Genomic DNA, 19,616 nt, shown 5'->3' on the forward strand with positions numbered 1-19,616 from the left:
TACTATATAAAAGGAAATATGTATAAGTATATGAAAATAAAGTGAACATGAGTTATTGCACATTATCAGTATAAATATGGTTATAAATGTACACTCAGAGTGAGGAGTTGTACAGGTTGACGGCCACAGGCAGGAATGTTTTCCTGTGGCGCAATAGCAGCAACACAAAATCTATACAAGTGTAGTTGCTATTTGTCTCAAACTAATAACAAAACAAACACACAAAAAACATGTCATGAACTAAGTTCAACACTTTGACTTCTGCTTCCTCTCTCACCCTGATAAAAAAAAACAACAACAACATAACCCTTCCCAGCGCCTAGCTCACCTGTCCCTTTCTCCCTTTCTTCCTCTATTTGTGCTCTCACCTGGTGTGCCCCACTTACCTAATGCCTTCAAAATAAAAGCACTAACAAATAGTCCAAATAAACTGAAATGAATTAATGAACCTACTAAAAAAAACTTAAAAAAATAAAACAAATAACTAATATTTAAACAAGATTGCAAAAGAACTGACTGAATGAAAAATGTCTTCTGCCTCCATTTATAACTTTACTAAGATTCATGTTAAAGTGTGTTTAAAGAAATTTCAATTTGTGGGGGAAAAGTCACAAACTATATATGTACTGTGTATATATATATATGAAAAATGTCTAATCGACCTCTGCCGACCCCCCTGATGAAGACCTATGCTTTAACCCCATGGAGCTGGTTTGTGATGAACTGGACAGAAGAGTGAAAGCAAAGCACCCTACAAATGAAACACATTTCTGGGAACTTCTGCAGCAAAACTGGGAAGAACTCTCTGAAAAATCTTTGATTTCCATTTTAGGAAGAAAGAATGTCACAAGTGTGTTCACATGTTAAATCAGCCAAAGATGGCTACTTTGATGAGTCGAAAGTTTAGAATATGTTTTGGGTTAACTTCAGTTGTTAATTTGGTCTATGCTTTCGATTGAGAGTAAAATCAGACGTTAAACTGCATAGATTTCAATAAAAAATAAAAGAAAGAAATTACAAATGTGTTGTAAAACTTTTGATGGGTAGTGTAGGAGCTGTTTTCAGTCTATTGGTTCTGGATTTGATGGCCCTGTATCTTTTTCCAGAATGCCAGTGGAAATGTTCTGGAGTCAGCCGATGTAAATGTCTCTGTGGAGGGGTAGTGATGAGTCAGTGGTTCGCTCTGCTGCCCTCACCACTTATGTAGATACTTCCTGTTCCCTTCTGTATTGCACACAATTCAGCAGCAGGTCAGGATGTCCATTATTCCTCTTTACGAGCTGCTAAAAGTTTTTTCCTGTTAAAAGTTTTTAGTTGCCACCGTCACCTTCCTGCTTGGTCTGGGGGTTTCCTACTGGGTTTTTCTAACACGTCTTGAGACAGTTTGTGTTGTAATGACGCACCATATAAATAAAACTGAAGTGAACTGAATTTGTTCTGTTTGGAGTTTAGTGCAAGTCACCAATCTAGACGTCTAGAAGACAGTTTGTCTGATAAGGATAACACTGCGAGAGACATCATGTCCCCAAGCTCAAAGCAGAACAGGTTTTTATTTTCCTGGAAGAACAGAGAGAAGGAAGCCAAAAAAAAAAACATGTAAAACTTTGGTTTCACTTCAGAATTAAACATTTAGGAAGTCTCAGTACTAAGTGAACCAAGAATGGCATTGCACCTTTCAATTTCAGAGTAATCTGTGCTGCGGTTGCTTCTCTGTAACAGACATAGTGACAGGAAACGGAAGAAGCTCAGGTTGGCAAACAGTGACAATCTATTCGCGTGAACAAAATACATAAGCAGAGAATTTGCATGTGGACATTTACAGAATAGGTGACTTTGTTTTCTTTGTTCACACTAAAAGTTTTTGTGACTGAGTCATTTTGACTGATGAAATGAGTTATACAACATACTATAAAATATTCTATGGAAAAAGAAACGTCGCTTTTTCAGTCATTTATTTCACTTGTTTTTGTGTCTGGATTTCATTTTTTAAACTTTCAGTATTAATGTTTAATTTGTACATGACCTTTATCTGTGGGCCTTGTTTTACAGAGGATCAAATCTTTGTTTTTTCTAATAAAGACATTTCTGTCACAAATCTGAAAACTGCAAATATCAAGAATTCTTATATTAGTGAGCATATTAAATATTTTATACGTATTATATGCAAAAGACAAGAGGACCTTGCTCATTACCGAGGTGTATCTCAGATTGTTTACACATCACTCGCAGGGTATTTCTGGGGGGCACCCTAATGAGAGAACTGAATCCACATGGACGAAGAGCAGCTGGTGGTGTGGTATAACATCCTGCAGTATGGCCTGCACTATTCCGCTCACGTAGTTGCTGCAAGTTGGAGATCACGCGGACCAACATTTGCCTGGTTTCTCAGCTGCCAGCTCAGCCCAGACCCAGAAGTATGACTGTGGAAATATTGGCCAGTCTGGTCCTCCCACATTTTGTCCAACCTTGCCAACACAGGAACAATGAGGTGATGTTATTACATCAGACAAATTACCATGGTAATATCATTTTGAGCCGTGAGATGGCAGCATGCATAAACCTTCTATGGGGAAAGTGAGCTGGAGGCGGGTCTTAAGAGAGGAGGAGAGTGAGCCTGTGGTGTGTGAGGGGGGGGAAAAGGGGGAAAGGGGGAAAAGATATGAGGGAGAACGGAGAAAATGGTTTCAGTGTGCTGCCACGTCCCATGAAAAATGTCTCCCAGCATTTGCCGAAAAGTAAGACCCTTCTCAGTTCTTCTGCCCCCCCCACTCATTCCTTCCATCCCTCCCTTTCTGTCTCTCTCTGTTTTCAGTCAGAGTTTTTGCAGCCAACCTGCAGGCAGATGTTAAAGCTTCTGCTGCTGCTCTCGCCGCATGAGGAAGAACGGACCAGCCGGGCGTCAGACAGCAGTAGTATGCCACCTTAACCAGCTCTGAGCTGTCCACGTAAGTACACATCCTCTTTCTACTACTGCATGGTGCCTCTCACTCCACACATTTTGTAAATGAAGACCTTTGCTTTTTGGTGCTCTGTCTGTGAATTTTAGTGAATGTTCAATGGCAGCATTAGTTTGGGTGTGGGAAATTGTCGAGGTTATAACACCGTAATGAGAAACACATGGATGCTGAAATCACAGCTGAGTCATGATGTAATCTGTCAGACCAAACACATGCTCCACTCCATGACTACAAGAAGAGGTGCAATGCTAATCAACCACTTGGGCTGTTTACGTAATACATTCATACTAGAATTGTGTATCTTAAATGCTTAATTCAGTATTAAAAATTATTTAACAGTGCTTTTCTGATCTTGGATGAAACTACAAGATCATTTAACAGCTACTACTACTGCTACTGTTTCCAGAGACTTCTCTAAAACTAGAACATTTTCAGATCCTATACTTTAACCTCAGGTTGTATGTTTGCGACTCATAACCCACAAATGGCATTAGCCATTTACATTGAGATCTCCCACTGTGTCAAACACAGGAGGAAGTGAAAGTGGATTGCCCATAAAACTGATTGTACATAAAGATGGGTGAGTGCTTTTGATCACATCAAACTGAAAGCACTGGCAAGTTTAAAAAAAACCCTATACCAGAGTAGGAGAGCCCACTGACCCAAAACAGCCATGTAAACCATTAACCATTAACCATTATCTATTTCAACAACAAATATGTTTAAGGAAATGTTATTTTTACACTTTCCATCCTCCATGTTCTCTGTGATGTTAATGAGCGTATTTGGCAAATCACATAATTACATAAGTTGATACTGTAATCAGCAATATTTTGTTCACTAAATTAATGGAAGTCTGTGTTGTTTAGTGTCATGAATCTAAATTCACTGGAAAGCAGCGCTGTCCTGCTAGCCTTTAACGTTTGTTTGAAATGAAAAAGTAAAGGACACTAAGACAACTTAGAGGCACCAACCCAGAATCAGACAAACTGCACCGTTCACTAATTATTTTCAGAAACTCTCAGGATGTTTTCTCCTCTCCTGCTGTTGTGACATGCCCTTTCAGTTTTACCACGGGTCCAGTTTCTCAGATGTCTGGTTAAAGATTTCTCGCACTTTTGACAATGGTGGTTCAGTCTTTTTAGGATGGTATGTCATTTTCCTATCTGACACTGGGAGTCGCCATAGCTGAAAATCCACATCGTTATGTAACGGTTTACCTCACCACTTTGTTGCCACCTTGGCATCAAAGCACAGACTGTGCTCTGGCCTTATTAGTTTTATCAATCAATCACTTCTATTCACCAGCTTGAATGGAACTGAACTGAGGTCAAGGCTCTTTTCATGTTTTTCCATATGGACAAAATCAAACAAAGTTTGACGCTATATACACATAATTTAATTGGAATTAATTGCTGTTAAGTTTTGCTGTCGAGCCTACTGAGCTACTATTGCCTAAACAGCCAGTTTGACTGTCTGCACATAGTGTGCTATTACAAATACTCACTAATACCCATTATTTTATACCAATAGAATTATTTTATACCAAATCTGTATATGAGCAGAATCTACAGTTCCAGTTGGGTTCATTCCATTTTTTGCAGTACCTTTCATCTCATTGTTTAGCTGTTGGCCGATAGTTTACTGTTCTGTCCTACAAGTATTGTTATTCTCCTAGCATCACCTCCTGACGTACACTGTACACTAACTGCTTGGGGAGAGACAAACACTCTCAGGTGAACCAGTTTACCGTGAGATATTTCCCCTAAGTTGAGTTAGCTGAGACCAAAAACAGGAGTACCTATATATGACAAGATAAGCAGTATAATGACTGTCAGACAATGATGAGATCACATGAAGTTGCTGCAGGAATTTAGTCAAATCAAGATGGATAACTTTCTTTTACTTAATATAAATGAAGGTATTATAGACAGATATATAGGTCAAACAAGCTTCTCTGTTTGACTATGGTGTCGTGTAGAGGGTGTATCTTAGTGCTGCCTCCCCAGTACATCACAGCGTAGAAGAGGGCACTGGCAAAGACAGGTGGTAGGACATGTCCTGCAGATATTAAATGACCTTATCCTCCTGAGGAAATGGACTCGGTAAACAAAAAAAGGTCAGAGCTGTCTCTATGTTGGCTGATTCATCCAGATTGATCCAGCTGTAGACCTGTATGTACGTATTGGTCTGAACCACGTCTAGACACTCGCTGTTGATGGTTCCAGGCTGCAGGTTGGGACTGGACCTCCACAAATCCACTACCATCTCCTTGGTTTTAGGTGTATTGATGAGATGGCTGTCCTCTCCGCACCATGAGGCAAAGTTGTTCACCAGTTTCTCGTACTCCCGCTCCTGTCCATCCCTGATACATCTCACAATTGCAGTGTCTAATTTTTCAGAGCACTAATACCGTAAAAGCAGTGTGAATATATGAGTATAGGTACAATTAAGTATGACTGAACAGAAGTGTCGCTGAGGTCGTTCGTCGGAATTCTCATTATCCAATTGAGACACCCAGATAATGCGATTGGAATTCGATTTTCTATATGGTATACGGTAACTTAAGTTTTCCTGTTGGATAATGCATGCGCGCATGATCCACAACCGCTGAGCTGACGTGTGTACAAGATTATGTATGAGATTAAAAAATGTACTATTATCCATCTGGTTGTTGTTTGAAATGCCAGTCTACCGCATGAACTACTCTTGAGAGAAGAGTTATTCGATTTTCTCCGCTGCATGTAAACTGGGACAAGGACTGTAGTCAGAAAGTCGAATTTTGAGCATAGCTCGATCAAGCTCTGCATGTAAACGTAGCTGTGTAGACTGTAGATGGGTTTATGTGGTTTGTGCATCGAGTCTCCTTCTTCTGACTTTCATAAATAAGTTGTTATGTAATCTAGCAACCATCTCATCTAACCAGTCTCCCGCTCCTCAGATTCCTTTATTGTACCTCCATGTGTTTGAGGGGAGGAAATGAACACAATGTGTCAGAACAAAGAAATAAATTCTTCCTGACACACCCCTGATCTGTGCACACACACTCATATAGAGAGACTCATATACGTCCTCAGCCCTTTAGAGCCTCACATTTAATAACTTTTTGAATGCATAAGTTGGTTTGTTTGATGTTGAATGATGTTACCGTAAGTGAATAATATGGGGGGATTAATAGGCATATTATTCTTGATAATCATAATCATAAAGACGTATGATGGACACCTTGATTATTCATTTATATTGATAATTCATTCACCCATACATTAATAATTACTGTCGATAACCAAATTCACTGGTGGGCGATAAAAACCCACAGATCTTAATTAATAATTATCTTTTAACTGGATTTGTTAAGTAGAAACAATAAGTGCCAAACTTATACCAAATAATTAGCTTTCCGTCAAACACCATATAATTCAGTTTTCCGTAAATGTTTAATAAAATGCGATTTGATCATTTCCACATTTTGTAAAACTCGGGGTGTATAAAATGCATGTTTGGCTGCCTGGATGCTTTCGTTTATGGAGTCATGCGCGGAGCTGCGGTTGCTAAGAGACGGGGAGAAAAGCAAGAGACATCGTAAAAGGATGGGTGACACGGAGGAAGAGAGAGTCTGTAATCGAAAAAGACGGAGAGGAAGGGAGGATTAGGGTGGGTGCTTGTGGTAAAGCATGATGTCAGAGGAATGCGTTGATCCTCTCTTTTAACAAGCTGAAAGCATCTGGAGTGCCTGCCACCTCATTCTCTTACACACACAAACACACTTTCTGACTTCCCATTTGACTCCACTCTCCGTCACTTTTCTACCTCCAGAAAACACACAGGATCAGAGCAGGAGAACTTTTCACAAAGTGACACTTAGTTTTTACGTCATATGTAAACATAGCATCACATAAATGCATCATAGATGTGTTCATTTTAGCATTTGGGGGCAGTGGAATGTCTTTTTAGTGGTCAATTTTCAACTCTGCTGAGCCCTCTATTCCAGCATCCGGCCGTGCAGCTGCAGCCCGGTGCAGGAATTACAGAAACGGGAAGGGAGCAAAGGGAAGCAAAAGAAGGAGAGAAAAGAGGAGGGGCGTGGGGGAGCGTTAGAGACAGCAAGGGCAGAGAGAAAGGGGACTGTGTGGGAGAGCCAGACGCTGGGAACAGCTGGAAAAAAGATGACTAATACTGTATAAGCAGTGAGGTAAGACGGCGGAGGATGGAGAGGACAGGCTGTGTATGTGGAGGGCAGCTGCTACTGTAAACCATCCACAGTGAAGTCAGCCTTATTTATAGCAACGTGCTCATGGTATAAGAACTTGAATGGAAAACGTTTGTCCTCAGAAGGGGGTCCCTCATCGTTCCCATGCAGGCAGAATCCTGACCTGTTCAAGTGGTGGTTTTGGTGGGGGAGACACGAAGGGGTTTATGACAAGCAGAAGAGGCATGTGAAAGAAAGGAGAGCGAAAGAGAGTAGAGTTAAGGAGATGTGCTCAGTGCTTCATGAGATATCCCCAAGCAGCTGCTGAACCACCGGCCATACAGCAGTTTGGATCAGAGCCTCTTAGGAGAGATGACTTGACGAGTTCTTCATTGCAGTGAGAGTCACACAATGCAGAAGCGTAGTGCAAACTTACCAGTCATTCAGGCCGTTATATCATTAAAAGAAATGTGATGTTTGTTTCCTCCTCCATAGATAAATATTCTTGGATGTCTGTTGTTAACTTGACAGAGGGAAGTGTGAATATGTGCTATTATCTGTCCTGCATCAGAATCTTGTGGAATTCCATTAGTGTGGATATTTTGGTTTTAATGGCATGTTCCAGTCTGTTGAAAACAGATATGCAGAACACATATACTTTGCCCAGTTCTTTTTTCTCCTATATTATATTTTTAGAAATAAATGGGAGGTTAGATATGCGGTACAGTATACAGTAGTAGTGGTTAGAGTAGTGGTTGGAGTAGCAACATTAGCAACATTAAACACCTACAGTATGTCATAGAATCTAAAGATGGATTAATCAGACTTAATTTGTAAGTGTCACGCAAAACATCCGTCAACAGGTTCAATGGAATAATGGTTTTAAAATACTGTAATTGACAATTGATATACCTGTACATTGCAGTGAGGGAAATATGTCATAAACCCGTTTTCTAATAAGACTAGAGATAAGAGTGAGAGGTGAAGGAATACACTGATCAGGCATAACATTATGACCCCCCTTCCTAGTATTGTGTAGGTCTCCCTTGTTCCTCTAAAACAGTTGTGACTCATCAGAGGATGGACATGGGTCTTCTGAGGGTGTCCTGTGGTGTCTGGCAACAGGATGTTGTTAGTAGGGGCCTTTAGGTCCTATGGGTTGAGTGGAGGGGTCACTGTGGATCACAGAGATACTTGATCAGTTTGGGATGTAGTGAATTTAGAGGCCAGGTCAACACCTTGTCCTGTTTTTGTAGTTGTTCATAGACAGTTTTTTTTGTGTGTGTGTCTGTGTCAGGCTGCATTCTGCTGGGGATGGCTGCTGCCATCAAGGAGTGCCATTTCTATGGGGTAGGGGTGCCTGGTCTGGTCTAGGTGGGTGCACCTTCCACATGAATACCAGGTCCAAACGTTTCCCAGCAGAACATTGAATTGTCACAAGATGATCAATGTTATTTACTTCTCCTTTGGGTGGTCATAATTTTATGGCTGATCAGTGCACATTTCTCAACAGCAGCCTTGAATGTTATTGTTGTGTTATTATGTTATTAGTCTATCTTTCTGCACTAGGTTTTGCCTGGCTGTTTTGTCTTGGGTTTAGTTTTAGATGACTGGTCCTCACATTGTAGGTGGAAGTAATTCTCTGTTAAGCTTTCGCAACACCAATATGTTTTCTATCACATAGTCGGTGAGTATTTTCCTGGTTGCCTGAATCATTTCTCAAGAAGGCTGCAAGCTATTATATCATTTATTGGCTTGCGTTTCTTTGTACCCAGATCCAATAGTAAAAGTCCAACAGAGTTGGTGCCAGTGTGACACACGGCTACAACCAACATTAGTTTGCTTTGTTGTTCACATTGTTTTATCTTACTTTATAGCATTCTAAGTAAATTCTTCCTTGGAAAGTAGTCAGAAAACATTTCTATAAATAAAATCCTCATGTGGCTTGTAAATCACTTATTGAGAAAGGGAAAGTGTTTCCTGGAGAAACTAAATACAGAATAAAGTGTAAAAGTGTGTGCCTGTGTATGCTTTGTATTTCTTTTAGTTGCGTGTGTGTGCATATATCCAGAGTGTCTGCAGTCACATGAAGGAGAGAAGCCCACACCTATTGCACACATAGTAAATCCTGCTTCATCTTGAAGTGTTGATTATTTGATTATTTAAGACACCCCAACTTATTCCTGGTGCCATGTTTACTATTACCCCAAAGCCACTTAGTCACTTAATAAGCAATGTGCAGAAGTAAATAACACTGACCATCTTGTGACAGTTCAGTGTTCTTCTGGGAAACTTTTGGACCTGATATTCATCCATCTTGATGTCACTTGACATGTAGCACACACCTAGACCAGACCAGACACCCCCACCCCATAGCAATGACACTCCTTGATGGTAACAGCCATCCCCAGCAGGATGCAGCCAGACACAAGAACACAAATAAAAACAGTTTAGGAACAACTAAAAAAAAAACATGAATCCCAAACTGATCCCAAACCGATCAAGTATCTGTGGGATGATCCACAGAGGCCCCACCCCTCAACCCATAGGACCCAAAGACCCCACTAGCAACATTCTGCTACCAGACACCACAGGACACCCTCAGAAGACCCATGTCCATTCTCTGATCAGTCACAACTGTTTTGGAGGCACAAAGGGATATATTATGATATTAAAATATTTGGAAGGTGGTCATAATGTTATGCCTGATCAGTGTATTCCTTCACCTTCATTCCTTACTGAAATGTACGACAAGCAGAAGGAGTAAATAATAGGTTTTGGAAGGTGTTGATCTTTTTTGACATGATTACATTTTAAATGCTACTATTATAAGGGTTTAGTCTTGCTTTTATCAAAGGGGAGGGTTGAGGGCAATGATCGTTTTAATGACACTGGCAAGGAATCTATATTTTTAAATGAGTAAGGAGCCACAAAAGCTTTAACATCATGCCGTAAGAAGTGATCTGCTGTTAAGACCGAAACCACCTACGCAAACTTCAGCAAAACAAACATTTGCTGACTCAAAGAAACACCGACTCAGTTAAACAAACTAGTAAAACGATGGAAAATGCGCGTCATTGTGGATTTATTTCACATGTTTTCAGATAATCGAGTAGACTTGGTCCAACATTAACACTGGAAAAGTCCTCTTCTGTGAAGGGAAAGTTTGACTCTGGAAGTCAGAGCTGCTCATTCTGTCCACTTTTCCACCATTACTGGATGGGGACATGAAGGAGCCTGTGTTTAATTATTCCCGAGCACTTAGTTTGGCTGGTCGTGGCCTTTTTCACCGCAGCACAGTGTAGCACATGCACTTTTATTAGCAGCCGGCCACCATCTGCAGTAGCCTTGGGCCTGGAAGGACCGTTTCCCAGTAAAATTGGAAAGTACGAAAGACGTTGCTCAAGTGTGTGTGTCTGTGAGAGAGAGAGAAAGAGAGAGGGAGGGTTGGACTAGAAATAAAGTTGGCTGTTGGTTTTAAGCTGGCCTCCACATGTTGAACAAATACAGGCGCAAGGCAGGAGCAGGTTACTAAAGGGCACTGAGCGAGAAAGAGAGTTTCTTTGTGTGTCGTGTGCTTGAATGAATCCCACATGTGCGAGTACGTCTCATCTGCTGAGCTGTGGTTAGTTAGAGAGTGTGCGTGTCAAAAGGTGCAGATTCAAATGGCAATAACTCGTGTCTGCACATGCTAACTGCGCTCCTCTGCTCTGTTTTCTGTCCACAGCTCTATTCATCACTTCACATTCAGCTCAGGCATCTTGGTGAAGATGTAGTCTGTTTGATTACTATGGAGATGTCTCCAAACACACTCTCCCGGACCGTGTTGCCATGGTCGCTGTGCTTGCTGTTCTTCCTGACCCCCGCCCCCCAGACAACCTCCGCCCCCGCACATGAGACTGCTCATCCGGTCAATACCACCTTGCTGTTTGACAGCGGCCCCCCGGGATTCAACCTGCGCAACTGCAGCTGCTCTACACCCATACGGGACTGTGACGAGGCTCTGGCCAACTCTTTGTGCAGATGTCGCACCGTGCTGCGCTCCTCCCTGCCCCGCGCTGGCCTCAGAGAACCTGGACAGCTCACCATCTGGGTGAAGGATCTCTGGGTCCTGGAGGAGCTGCTGAACAGCAGCGTGGTTGGCCATTTGCAGTTGTCTTTTTGTGGAATGAAACCACTGGACAGTCAGTACCTCGCTCTGCTGGGGCTGCAGAGCCTCAGGATCCACAGTGCGTCGCCCGAAGCTGTCTATCCCACACAGGAAATTACAGTCTCTTCCCCAGCAGGGACTGCAGCAGAGCAGCAAGCTTTTTCTCTTGACTCCTTCCACATGACCTTCCTGGATGTAGCGGTGCTTAACGGGCTCTCTGCCCTCAAGGCTTACAGCGTAGCAGGAATACCGGCGACCACCCTCTCCCACAACTTCCCCCACCTGACCATGCCCTTTTCACTTCCATCCTCTCCTGCTCCTTATGACCCTGTAGACACCAGAGAGCAGCCTGAGGAGCCAGCGCAGAACCTGCTCATCACATTTGTGTACTAACATTCGTAAGCTAGCTCAAGGATCAGGGTACAGTATAAGTGTCAAATGATGGGCAGGAATGATACTTTTAGAGTCCCTTTGCAAAGGAAAAGTTGCACACCTACGCTCGTGGAATATGCTCTGCTGTAATTCTGACCTAAATGTGGCTTTGATCAGAGTCTCTGGAGATACCGTTCTCTAGGCGACACATTTTTTTTTTTGACCCACAATTAACGCAAAAATGTGTCATGACCCCAGCCGGCCCCGTACTTTTGGAAATTAGGAAGTGGTAAAAGCAGCAAAAGAAACAAAACGCAGGCAGAATGAGAACTAAGGTGACATTATATTAAAGGATTTTACCCAAAGGAAGAAGAAGAACACAAAAGGATCTAGAAACACCTATCTTAAACAGAAAGTGCAGCAGCAGCAAAGCTTGCTGGTCAAGCAAACAGCTGAGAGCAGAGAGCCCTCTATCCTCCCTCTGTCTGAAGGCAGACTACATTGGACAAATTGCAGCAATGACCTCTGGACAACTCCACAAGCAACTTTCAACAGCCGTAGCTAAACGGTTGGCTGGCTTCTTCTGGAGACTATTTTGGACAGCATTTGTCATTGTGTTGGACTGTTGCAATAATAATAATGTACATTGGCGTAAAGCGAGCATATTTGTCCATTCCCATGTTGACAAGAGTAATAAAAACCTGACAAATATCCGTTTATGGTCCATTTAAAGCCAGTTTAAAATGAATTAATTGTCATGCGATTAATCGCATTTTAATCAATTTTTCATTTGATATGCATACTACTCTCTTGCTGCTCTTTCTGTCAAATTCAGATGTTAAGCATTTCTGCACTTGCAGTGAGTCTGATCTGTGCCAGCTTCAGACAGTGCAACATTTTGGAGCTACTCAGATGTGGGCTTTCACACCACGGAGGACCATATGTTTTGATAACAAATGTTACTGGTGGTACCTTGGTACATGGTACCTGTTAAGGCATTCAACAGTATAAGTATATAAGCCCTTCCTACAGATGTGTTAATGGCTTTATAAAAGGTTAAGAAAGTACAATTTGTATGGAAGAATCAATGACATAATGCTGCTATTTAAAGCATTAGAAAAGTCTATTCTTTGTTCTTCATAGTTCATACTTCACAGTTTTCTGCCTGGCTCTTGTTTGTTCTTTTTGAGGAAAGGTTAACTTTTTGAATGCTGGTTTTATCCATTCCATCCTTTATTTATCGCTATCAATCCCCCATGTATCATGCACCACCTAGTATGTTATAATCTTGTTTGTATCATGCATATATGCTGCATATGCATTACCCAGATGCATAGATGGATTTATCACCTTGCTCATCTCCATCTCTTACGTCACACCTCCCATTTCTCTTTAGCCACCAGGCTTCCAACACATGGGTCCCTTCATATGAGCTGGGTCCTGTTCAAGATTTCTTCCTGTCAGAAAATAGTTTTTCTTTGCCGCTGGCCTGGCATCTCAAACGTTTTGGCGTATATAACTGATCTAGATCAATAAAAAATGATGGATTTACAATCAAATAAACTTGTACATTGGAAGCTGTAACGTGAGCACATGCTGGTTGTAGCATCCTTGAGAAACTGCAGGCTGCAGTCTGATATGCTTTCTGCTAGAGTAATACTATAGAGGAAGCAAACCACATGCTTGCTTTGAGAGAGATTTGAGAAATTCCACATTTTGATCCAGGCTTCCAAATGGGGGTTTGTTCTTTATGCTGCTCTTGGGGTACTAATGGGTTACAGTTGCTTCTGGGTTCTTCAGATTTACGTGTGGTGACAACTTAATCCAGAGCACTGACAAATGAGTGAAGAATACAGGTGCTTTCCACACAGGACACGTGGACTTATTGCATTATTTAAAGATAAATAAAAAATGGAGTTCTCTCACTCCTAGAGGCTTAGGGGATTTATTGAGAAGGCTGGATTGCACAAAGGCTGTACTTTTGCAATAATTCAATTGAACTCCAATTTGTTGATAGCATAGAGGTCTAACACACAATAGAAAACTGGAATAATACTCATCCTAAAGTGTTCACATTGTACACACCCTGATCGCATATTATATCACATCTTGCAAAGGACAGAAGGGTAGCAGTGGTTCTGAAACTAACGGGGTAATGTAACCATAACGTATCTTCTCTTTCATGTCCATGAGTTGTGCTATACCTGCCACATCTTAAACTACTGCGCAGTACAGTGCATCACATCACAAGACGAACTGTAGCAGCTGACTGCAGGGAATGCTGGCTGGAAACCTTGCATGCAACCCAGAGTAGGACTAAGCCTGTTCCTGAGCTGGGTGATACTGCTACGATTAGCTTTGAGAGCTACTTTGTGGGGGAAAAGGAAAGCTGTAAAAGCTAGTAAAGCTAGTAAAAGCTGACTAATGGGACAGAAATGGCACATTATTGCATAAGAACACAAGGAGAAGGATGAGGCCGGTCTTCCTGCTGAGGTATGAGCTGACAGAGAGGCTCAGTAGGCTCACTGTTATGAAGGCGATGTTTTGCTGCTACATTATTCCAGCTGGCCTTATTGCGTGCAGATGGTCTAATAAAACAAGTTGTTTTGAAACAGGTTAAAATGGACGCCTAGGGTTAGGACCTCTCTTTCGCCAGCCAACAAATCCCACTCTGGCTGGATCAAAACAATGGTTCTGGCTCTCTCTGCTGAACTGGATGAATTGCGCAGTTTTAAAGCAACCGAAAGCCAAGTTACCAGGGACCTGTGAGGATAGAGAGAAGAAAAGAGAAAGGAAAAACTGGCCCCAGATCCAATTGGATGTGGTTCAATTGCTCTAAAGCTGTTAGATGTTTGTGAATGAGTCATGTGTTTGTTATTGGAAATTTCTCGCAATCTCAAACAACTAAATGAGAGTTCAGTTTGAAAGAAAAACACCTTTGAACACTATGAAACAGGATGTTCTCTCAGGATTCTTTCTCCCTCTGATTCCTATGAGAGTCTTTGCTCTCACAAACACAGTTCATGCCAGCACTTCTGTTCCACAGACCCTTTAAGGACTGGTTGTCTGCACACACATCTGCAAACTTCCAGGCACGAGCAAACGTCTGTGTGTGTGTGCACGTGTTTGTGTTTTTCTTCCTACGAATGTGTCACTCTGTTGCAGGATTAGTGTTGTGCACCGATCAGGCATAACATTATGACCTCCTAATATTGTGTAGGTCTCCCTTGTGCGTCCAAAACAGTTGGGGCTAATCAGAGGATGGGCATGGGCCATCTGAGGGTGTCCTGTGGTGTCTGGCAACACAATGTTGTTGGTGGGGGCCTCTGAGGGGAGGGGGCTCCGTGGATCATCCCACAGATACTAGATCAGTTTGGGATCTAGGGTTAGGGTTAGGGTTAGGAACTTAGAACTTTTCTTTACAAATTCCTTTTAATCTCCAACTGCAGACAAATACATGGAGCTTGTACTGTGTTATATGGTGTACACAGAACTGATCTGATATGATTCTTTAAAATAGTTTCATACATTCAAAAGAGAGGAGAATTAGCTAATAATAAGCAGAGACCATATGCTGTCAGGATGCCCGCTGCTTAGCTTTCTCCACCCCAAAAAGGAACTGGCTTAAATCTATTCACTATTACCACAGTGTTGGGGATTGGCACAATGTTCAGTGGTTATGTAAGTCAAAACTTTTTCTGAGCTCAAACACCCTGCTTTCCAAAATGTGTAAATCAGTATGTCACAGTTAACGTTGCACTGTTAAACCGTGGTGCTGTCTCTTTTTATGGTGTGTTTTGCCATCTCTGCTTACATTCCTTATTTATCCCGTGGGAAATGCGGTGCACAGTTGCTTCATCACATAGAAACAGATATGAAAGATATTTAAGTTATATAATAATCTGGATACAGAATGCTGTGGAAAAGTAGTGGCAGCAATGGCCACAGTCCAGTTGGTTCCTCACAGGAAGGCGTTGTAGAGTCTTGTGGCCTGAGGGACAAATGTCCTCCTCATCCTGTCCATGGAGCAATAGAGGGTGGTGGACATTGTTTATGGTGGACCAGAGTTTGCTCAAGGTCCTTGAATTTGACCAGGCAGGATTCTGAACAACACCTCCCCATAAGACATCAAGGCTGGGTGAAAGTCTGACGTCACTCTCTTCTCTTAGACTTTCCCTTTCCATTCTTCCTTCATCTCTTGATATTTATTAAAGCACCTTAAGTATGGACATCAGGGAATCGAATTACTCAATTGTACAATGCTTATTTGTAAAAGATTCCTTTTTTATTTTTTACAATCTCTGATATGTTCAGTGACTCATTGTTGAATCGTGAAGTGTTTACGGAGCAGACTGTGTATTTGGACATGGCTTGGCAGGTTTGATTTGTATATAATTTGGAACTTGTATGTTTATCGTGAAAAGACGATGTGGACTGTTTGGTCTGCAGACTCCATTGTAGAGCTTGACCTTGTTACTTCAAGTTAACCCATAGTTTCAAATAAAGATCTTAAAGAAGTAGTGTTATGGTTGTGTTCAGTGTATTCTTCTTTATTTTTTTTGCTCTGTCATTTAAGTTATTACCACTTATCCAGAAGCAATAAGCTAGTATTACAACTTAAACCTTATTATTGGACTTTAGGCCAATAATAACAAAGTTCTATGGTGGCTAAGAAAGCTAAATGCACTGCCACGTGGGGAAAACTATTACACAAATTAAGAAAGTGATCAATTTGACAGCACAAGCACCACTTGCATTGAGTTTCATTCAGTATGTTTTCATACACATGAAAAACAAAAACAAATTATTGCCTTAATCCAACATTAACTGGACAATCCGACTTAACTGGACTTTAACTGGACACCCAGATAATATGATTGGAAATCAATTTTCTCTGGCATGTGTATGCTTAATCTGACTTTTTACTGGATAATGCTAGGTCATGCACCACAACCGCTGCGCTGGTGGATGACCCCGGAATAAAAACATCCAAGAACGCTGGTCGCAGAAGAAGTAAAAGGTAAACAGAGCCAGAGCACATCTTAACTGCACCTGAAGCAGTGCACACGTTACGTACAAGATTAAAAAAGATGAACTATTATCCACTTGCTGTTGTTTGAAATGCTGGTCTACCACATGAACAGCTCTTGTTTATCATAGATATATACACATAGATGCCGCCTCTGTCCATTGGAACAACACGTCAACACGGCTGCCATCTTGGGCAGGGAGGAAACCTGTCTACTTACTCTTTTAGTCAGCAGAGGCAGAGGTCTATCAGCGATTAAAATGATCACAAATCACTGAATTTTCAACAGATTTTTTCTGTTGCTTGGTTTTTATGTTTCTTTCACGGGAACACATCGCTGCCCAAGATGGCGGCCGCATTGACCTGTGTGACGAGCCTGAATGCGGCATCTACGTGTATATACAGTATGCTTGTTTATTACATGACGTAATAGGTCAACCGCAAAGGGGGCCATATAAACATGGTATTAACCCACTGACAAGACACAAATCACCACCTAGTGTGGAGGAGGAGGACATGTTCCCATTAGCTACTCGATTTTGTCTGTTGCATGTAAACTGGGACAAGGACCACATTAAGAAAGTCGAATTTCGAACATAGCTGGTGATGTGGGTGCATTTCAGCAGTCGGTTGAGTTCTTTTGATGAATGCATTTTCTTAATTTGCTTCGACCCGAGTCACTTTTAATAAAGCCCAGAAATAGCCCAAAAATAGACACACATGCCTTTGACCACCTTAAGAGATCTCTGTAATAAATTAAATATCACATTCTTAATTTAGAATTACGTATTGCTTCAAACTTTCTTTGCAAACTGTGCAACCGGTCCCTTCCTGTCTTTATCTGCTCCCTCCCTTGTGATTCCATTCACCTGTTTTGCCTTTTGTCTTTTTTTTTTCCTATGGGCACCTCCCCCCAGTGGTTTCACCTGTCTCTCGTCATTCCATCAGCCTGTGTGTGTGTGTAAATATAACCCTGTCTTTCTTTTGTCAAGTGTCTTTTTTATTTTGAACATATAAATAAAATGTTCCTTAATGATCCCTATTGATTTGGATCTGGATTGGATTTGTGTTTGTGAATACCCTGCTGTGCCTTTCTGTTCCAGTCTTAGTAAGTTTCATTATAGTTCCTTTATTTCTTGTTCCTTGCATTTGTGTCTTATCTTGCCACTCAGCATGTCATTTTGGAGCAGTCACTTAATGCCTGTGTTGGATTTGATAAAATCTGCTCTTCAGTATTTCTGAAAGTGGTGCGGAAGTTTTTAAAATCAATATCAAGATGCTTTTTAAATCCAGCACGTGAAGAGACAGACTAGAAAGGGAAAAATAACTGAACGGTTCGGTTGTAAACTTGTTTCTCTGATTATTCAAATATGAAAAATGTGCTTTGAATTCATCAAAAAATCTAGCTCACGGAAAATGTCCTTTCCACATATCCAGTAGATGCTGGTGTGTTCAAGACATGGCTGATGATAGACAGCATGTTGGGCAGGTGATTTACTTGAAAGAGGGCAAACAACCTGACAGCCACACCTTTAGGCAGTGTGAAAAAACGCTGTAAACTAAGAACGCCTTCAAAGATATAAATTTCTTTTATCAATTTACAAAATGCAAAATGAGTGAACAAAAGAAAAATTTGGTGTTACTAACCTTTGCCTTCAAACCAATATCAGTTCTTATTGGTAAGGAACAGCCAACCAAAGGCTGGAGAGAAGTAAAACAATGAACAAGTACAAGTACAAATGGAATGCACCGAGAGGACCGGAGCGGGGGTCTTGCATAGATCCATGCCAGTCAATGATCCCGCCACGACACTTTTGCTGGCCTTAGTTTTTCCTGTGTTTTATTTTATTATGTTAGATTTAGCGATAATGTGTGTTTGTGTGTAACAGACGTGTAATGGACATTCAACATAATATGGAACAAATCACAACATTTAATTACTAAACAAAGGACGGTTCCTTATTCTACGGGACGGGCAGCAATCGAGCCTTGTTATACTGTAGGCTACTGTTACTTTTCTTTTTTCTTTTTTTTTTTTTATCTATGGTGCACACTGTCCTTTGGACTGTGTGCTGCTGCGAAACTACAAATGTCCCCGCTGTGGGACAAATAAAGGATAACCTTCTCTTATTCCTGTCTTTGGTTTCAAAGTTCACACATGCAACATGGCCAGACAGGCCAACGGATTCAAACAAGCAGGAAGCTTCGAGCTGGGCCTCCAGTATTCCAAATATTCCACAGCTCTTTCTGTAAATGAAACAGACACAAGGGTGCTGGCTTCATCATTCCTGCTGATGTCTGGCTAATTTGTTGTTGTGCTTTTAGCTGAAGGGGACTGCTATCCACACGGTCTCCTTTTTGCAACACCTTTCCCTTGTGAAAGTGTGAAGCTTACATTACCTGCCAATTATTTGAACTGTTCATTGAACTGCGATGTGCTGGAGAATGAGAGGGAAGTGAGATTTGCATGGTAAGCAAGTGTATTCTGGGCTCATATGGAGTCTCCATGTAAGCTAGTTTTAGTTGAGACCCAGAACTAAAGATGCATAAAGATGCATTTTCAGAACCGAAAATGCATCGCACTTATTTTACTTAAGACATTTCAGGTTGTTCATATTTTTTGCTTGTACAAGGATAATTCATTAACTGAAAACATTTTTATAATGTACTTATACTACTTCATCTAAAAAAAAAGAAAAGAAAAAAGTTGACATCGTTTATAGGTTATATAATTGAGGTCAAACTGGGCTGTGTGTTAAATAAAATGAGTTTGACACCCCTTATATTTGAAAGGCTCCGAAAATATTCTTGGTAAGAAACTATTGTATAGGAACATGATGCTTTTGAAGGATACATAACACATGGGGCCAATGTCAATTTGGCATCTGTTCAAGTTTCCACAACACTAACAAAATTGAT

General features: G+C 41.2%; 1 protein-coding gene across 1 annotated transcript; it reads left to right on the forward strand.

Annotated features, from left to right (window-relative positions):
* The first annotated feature begins 2,650 nt into the window (after nt 1-2,650).
* LOC125017769 (uncharacterized protein C21orf62-like) lies at nt 2,651-16,194 on the forward strand. The gene is made up of 3 exons (XM_047601244.1): nt 2,651-2,735; nt 2,813-2,945; nt 10,874-16,194. Exon 3 carries the CDS (start codon nt 10,937-10,939, stop codon nt 11,687-11,689), a length of 753 nt encoding a protein of 250 aa, XP_047457200.1. The 5' UTR covers nt 2,651-2,735; nt 2,813-2,945; nt 10,874-10,936; the 3' UTR covers nt 11,690-16,194.
* Nucleotides 16,195-19,616: the final 3,422 nt, after the last annotated feature.

The sequence above is a fragment of the Mugil cephalus genome, chromosome 12 (assembly GCF_022458985.1).
Source record: "Mugil cephalus isolate CIBA_MC_2020 chromosome 12, CIBA_Mcephalus_1.1, whole genome shotgun sequence".
NCBI lineage: Eukaryota > Metazoa > Chordata > Actinopteri > Mugiliformes > Mugilidae > Mugil > Mugil cephalus.

Bases quoted from the DNA above. Each gene is read 5' to 3' on its own strand.
- LOC125017769 (XM_047601244.1), top strand. From the start codon at position 10,937: ATGGAGATGTCTCCAAACACACTCTCCCGGACCGTGTTGCCATGGTCG.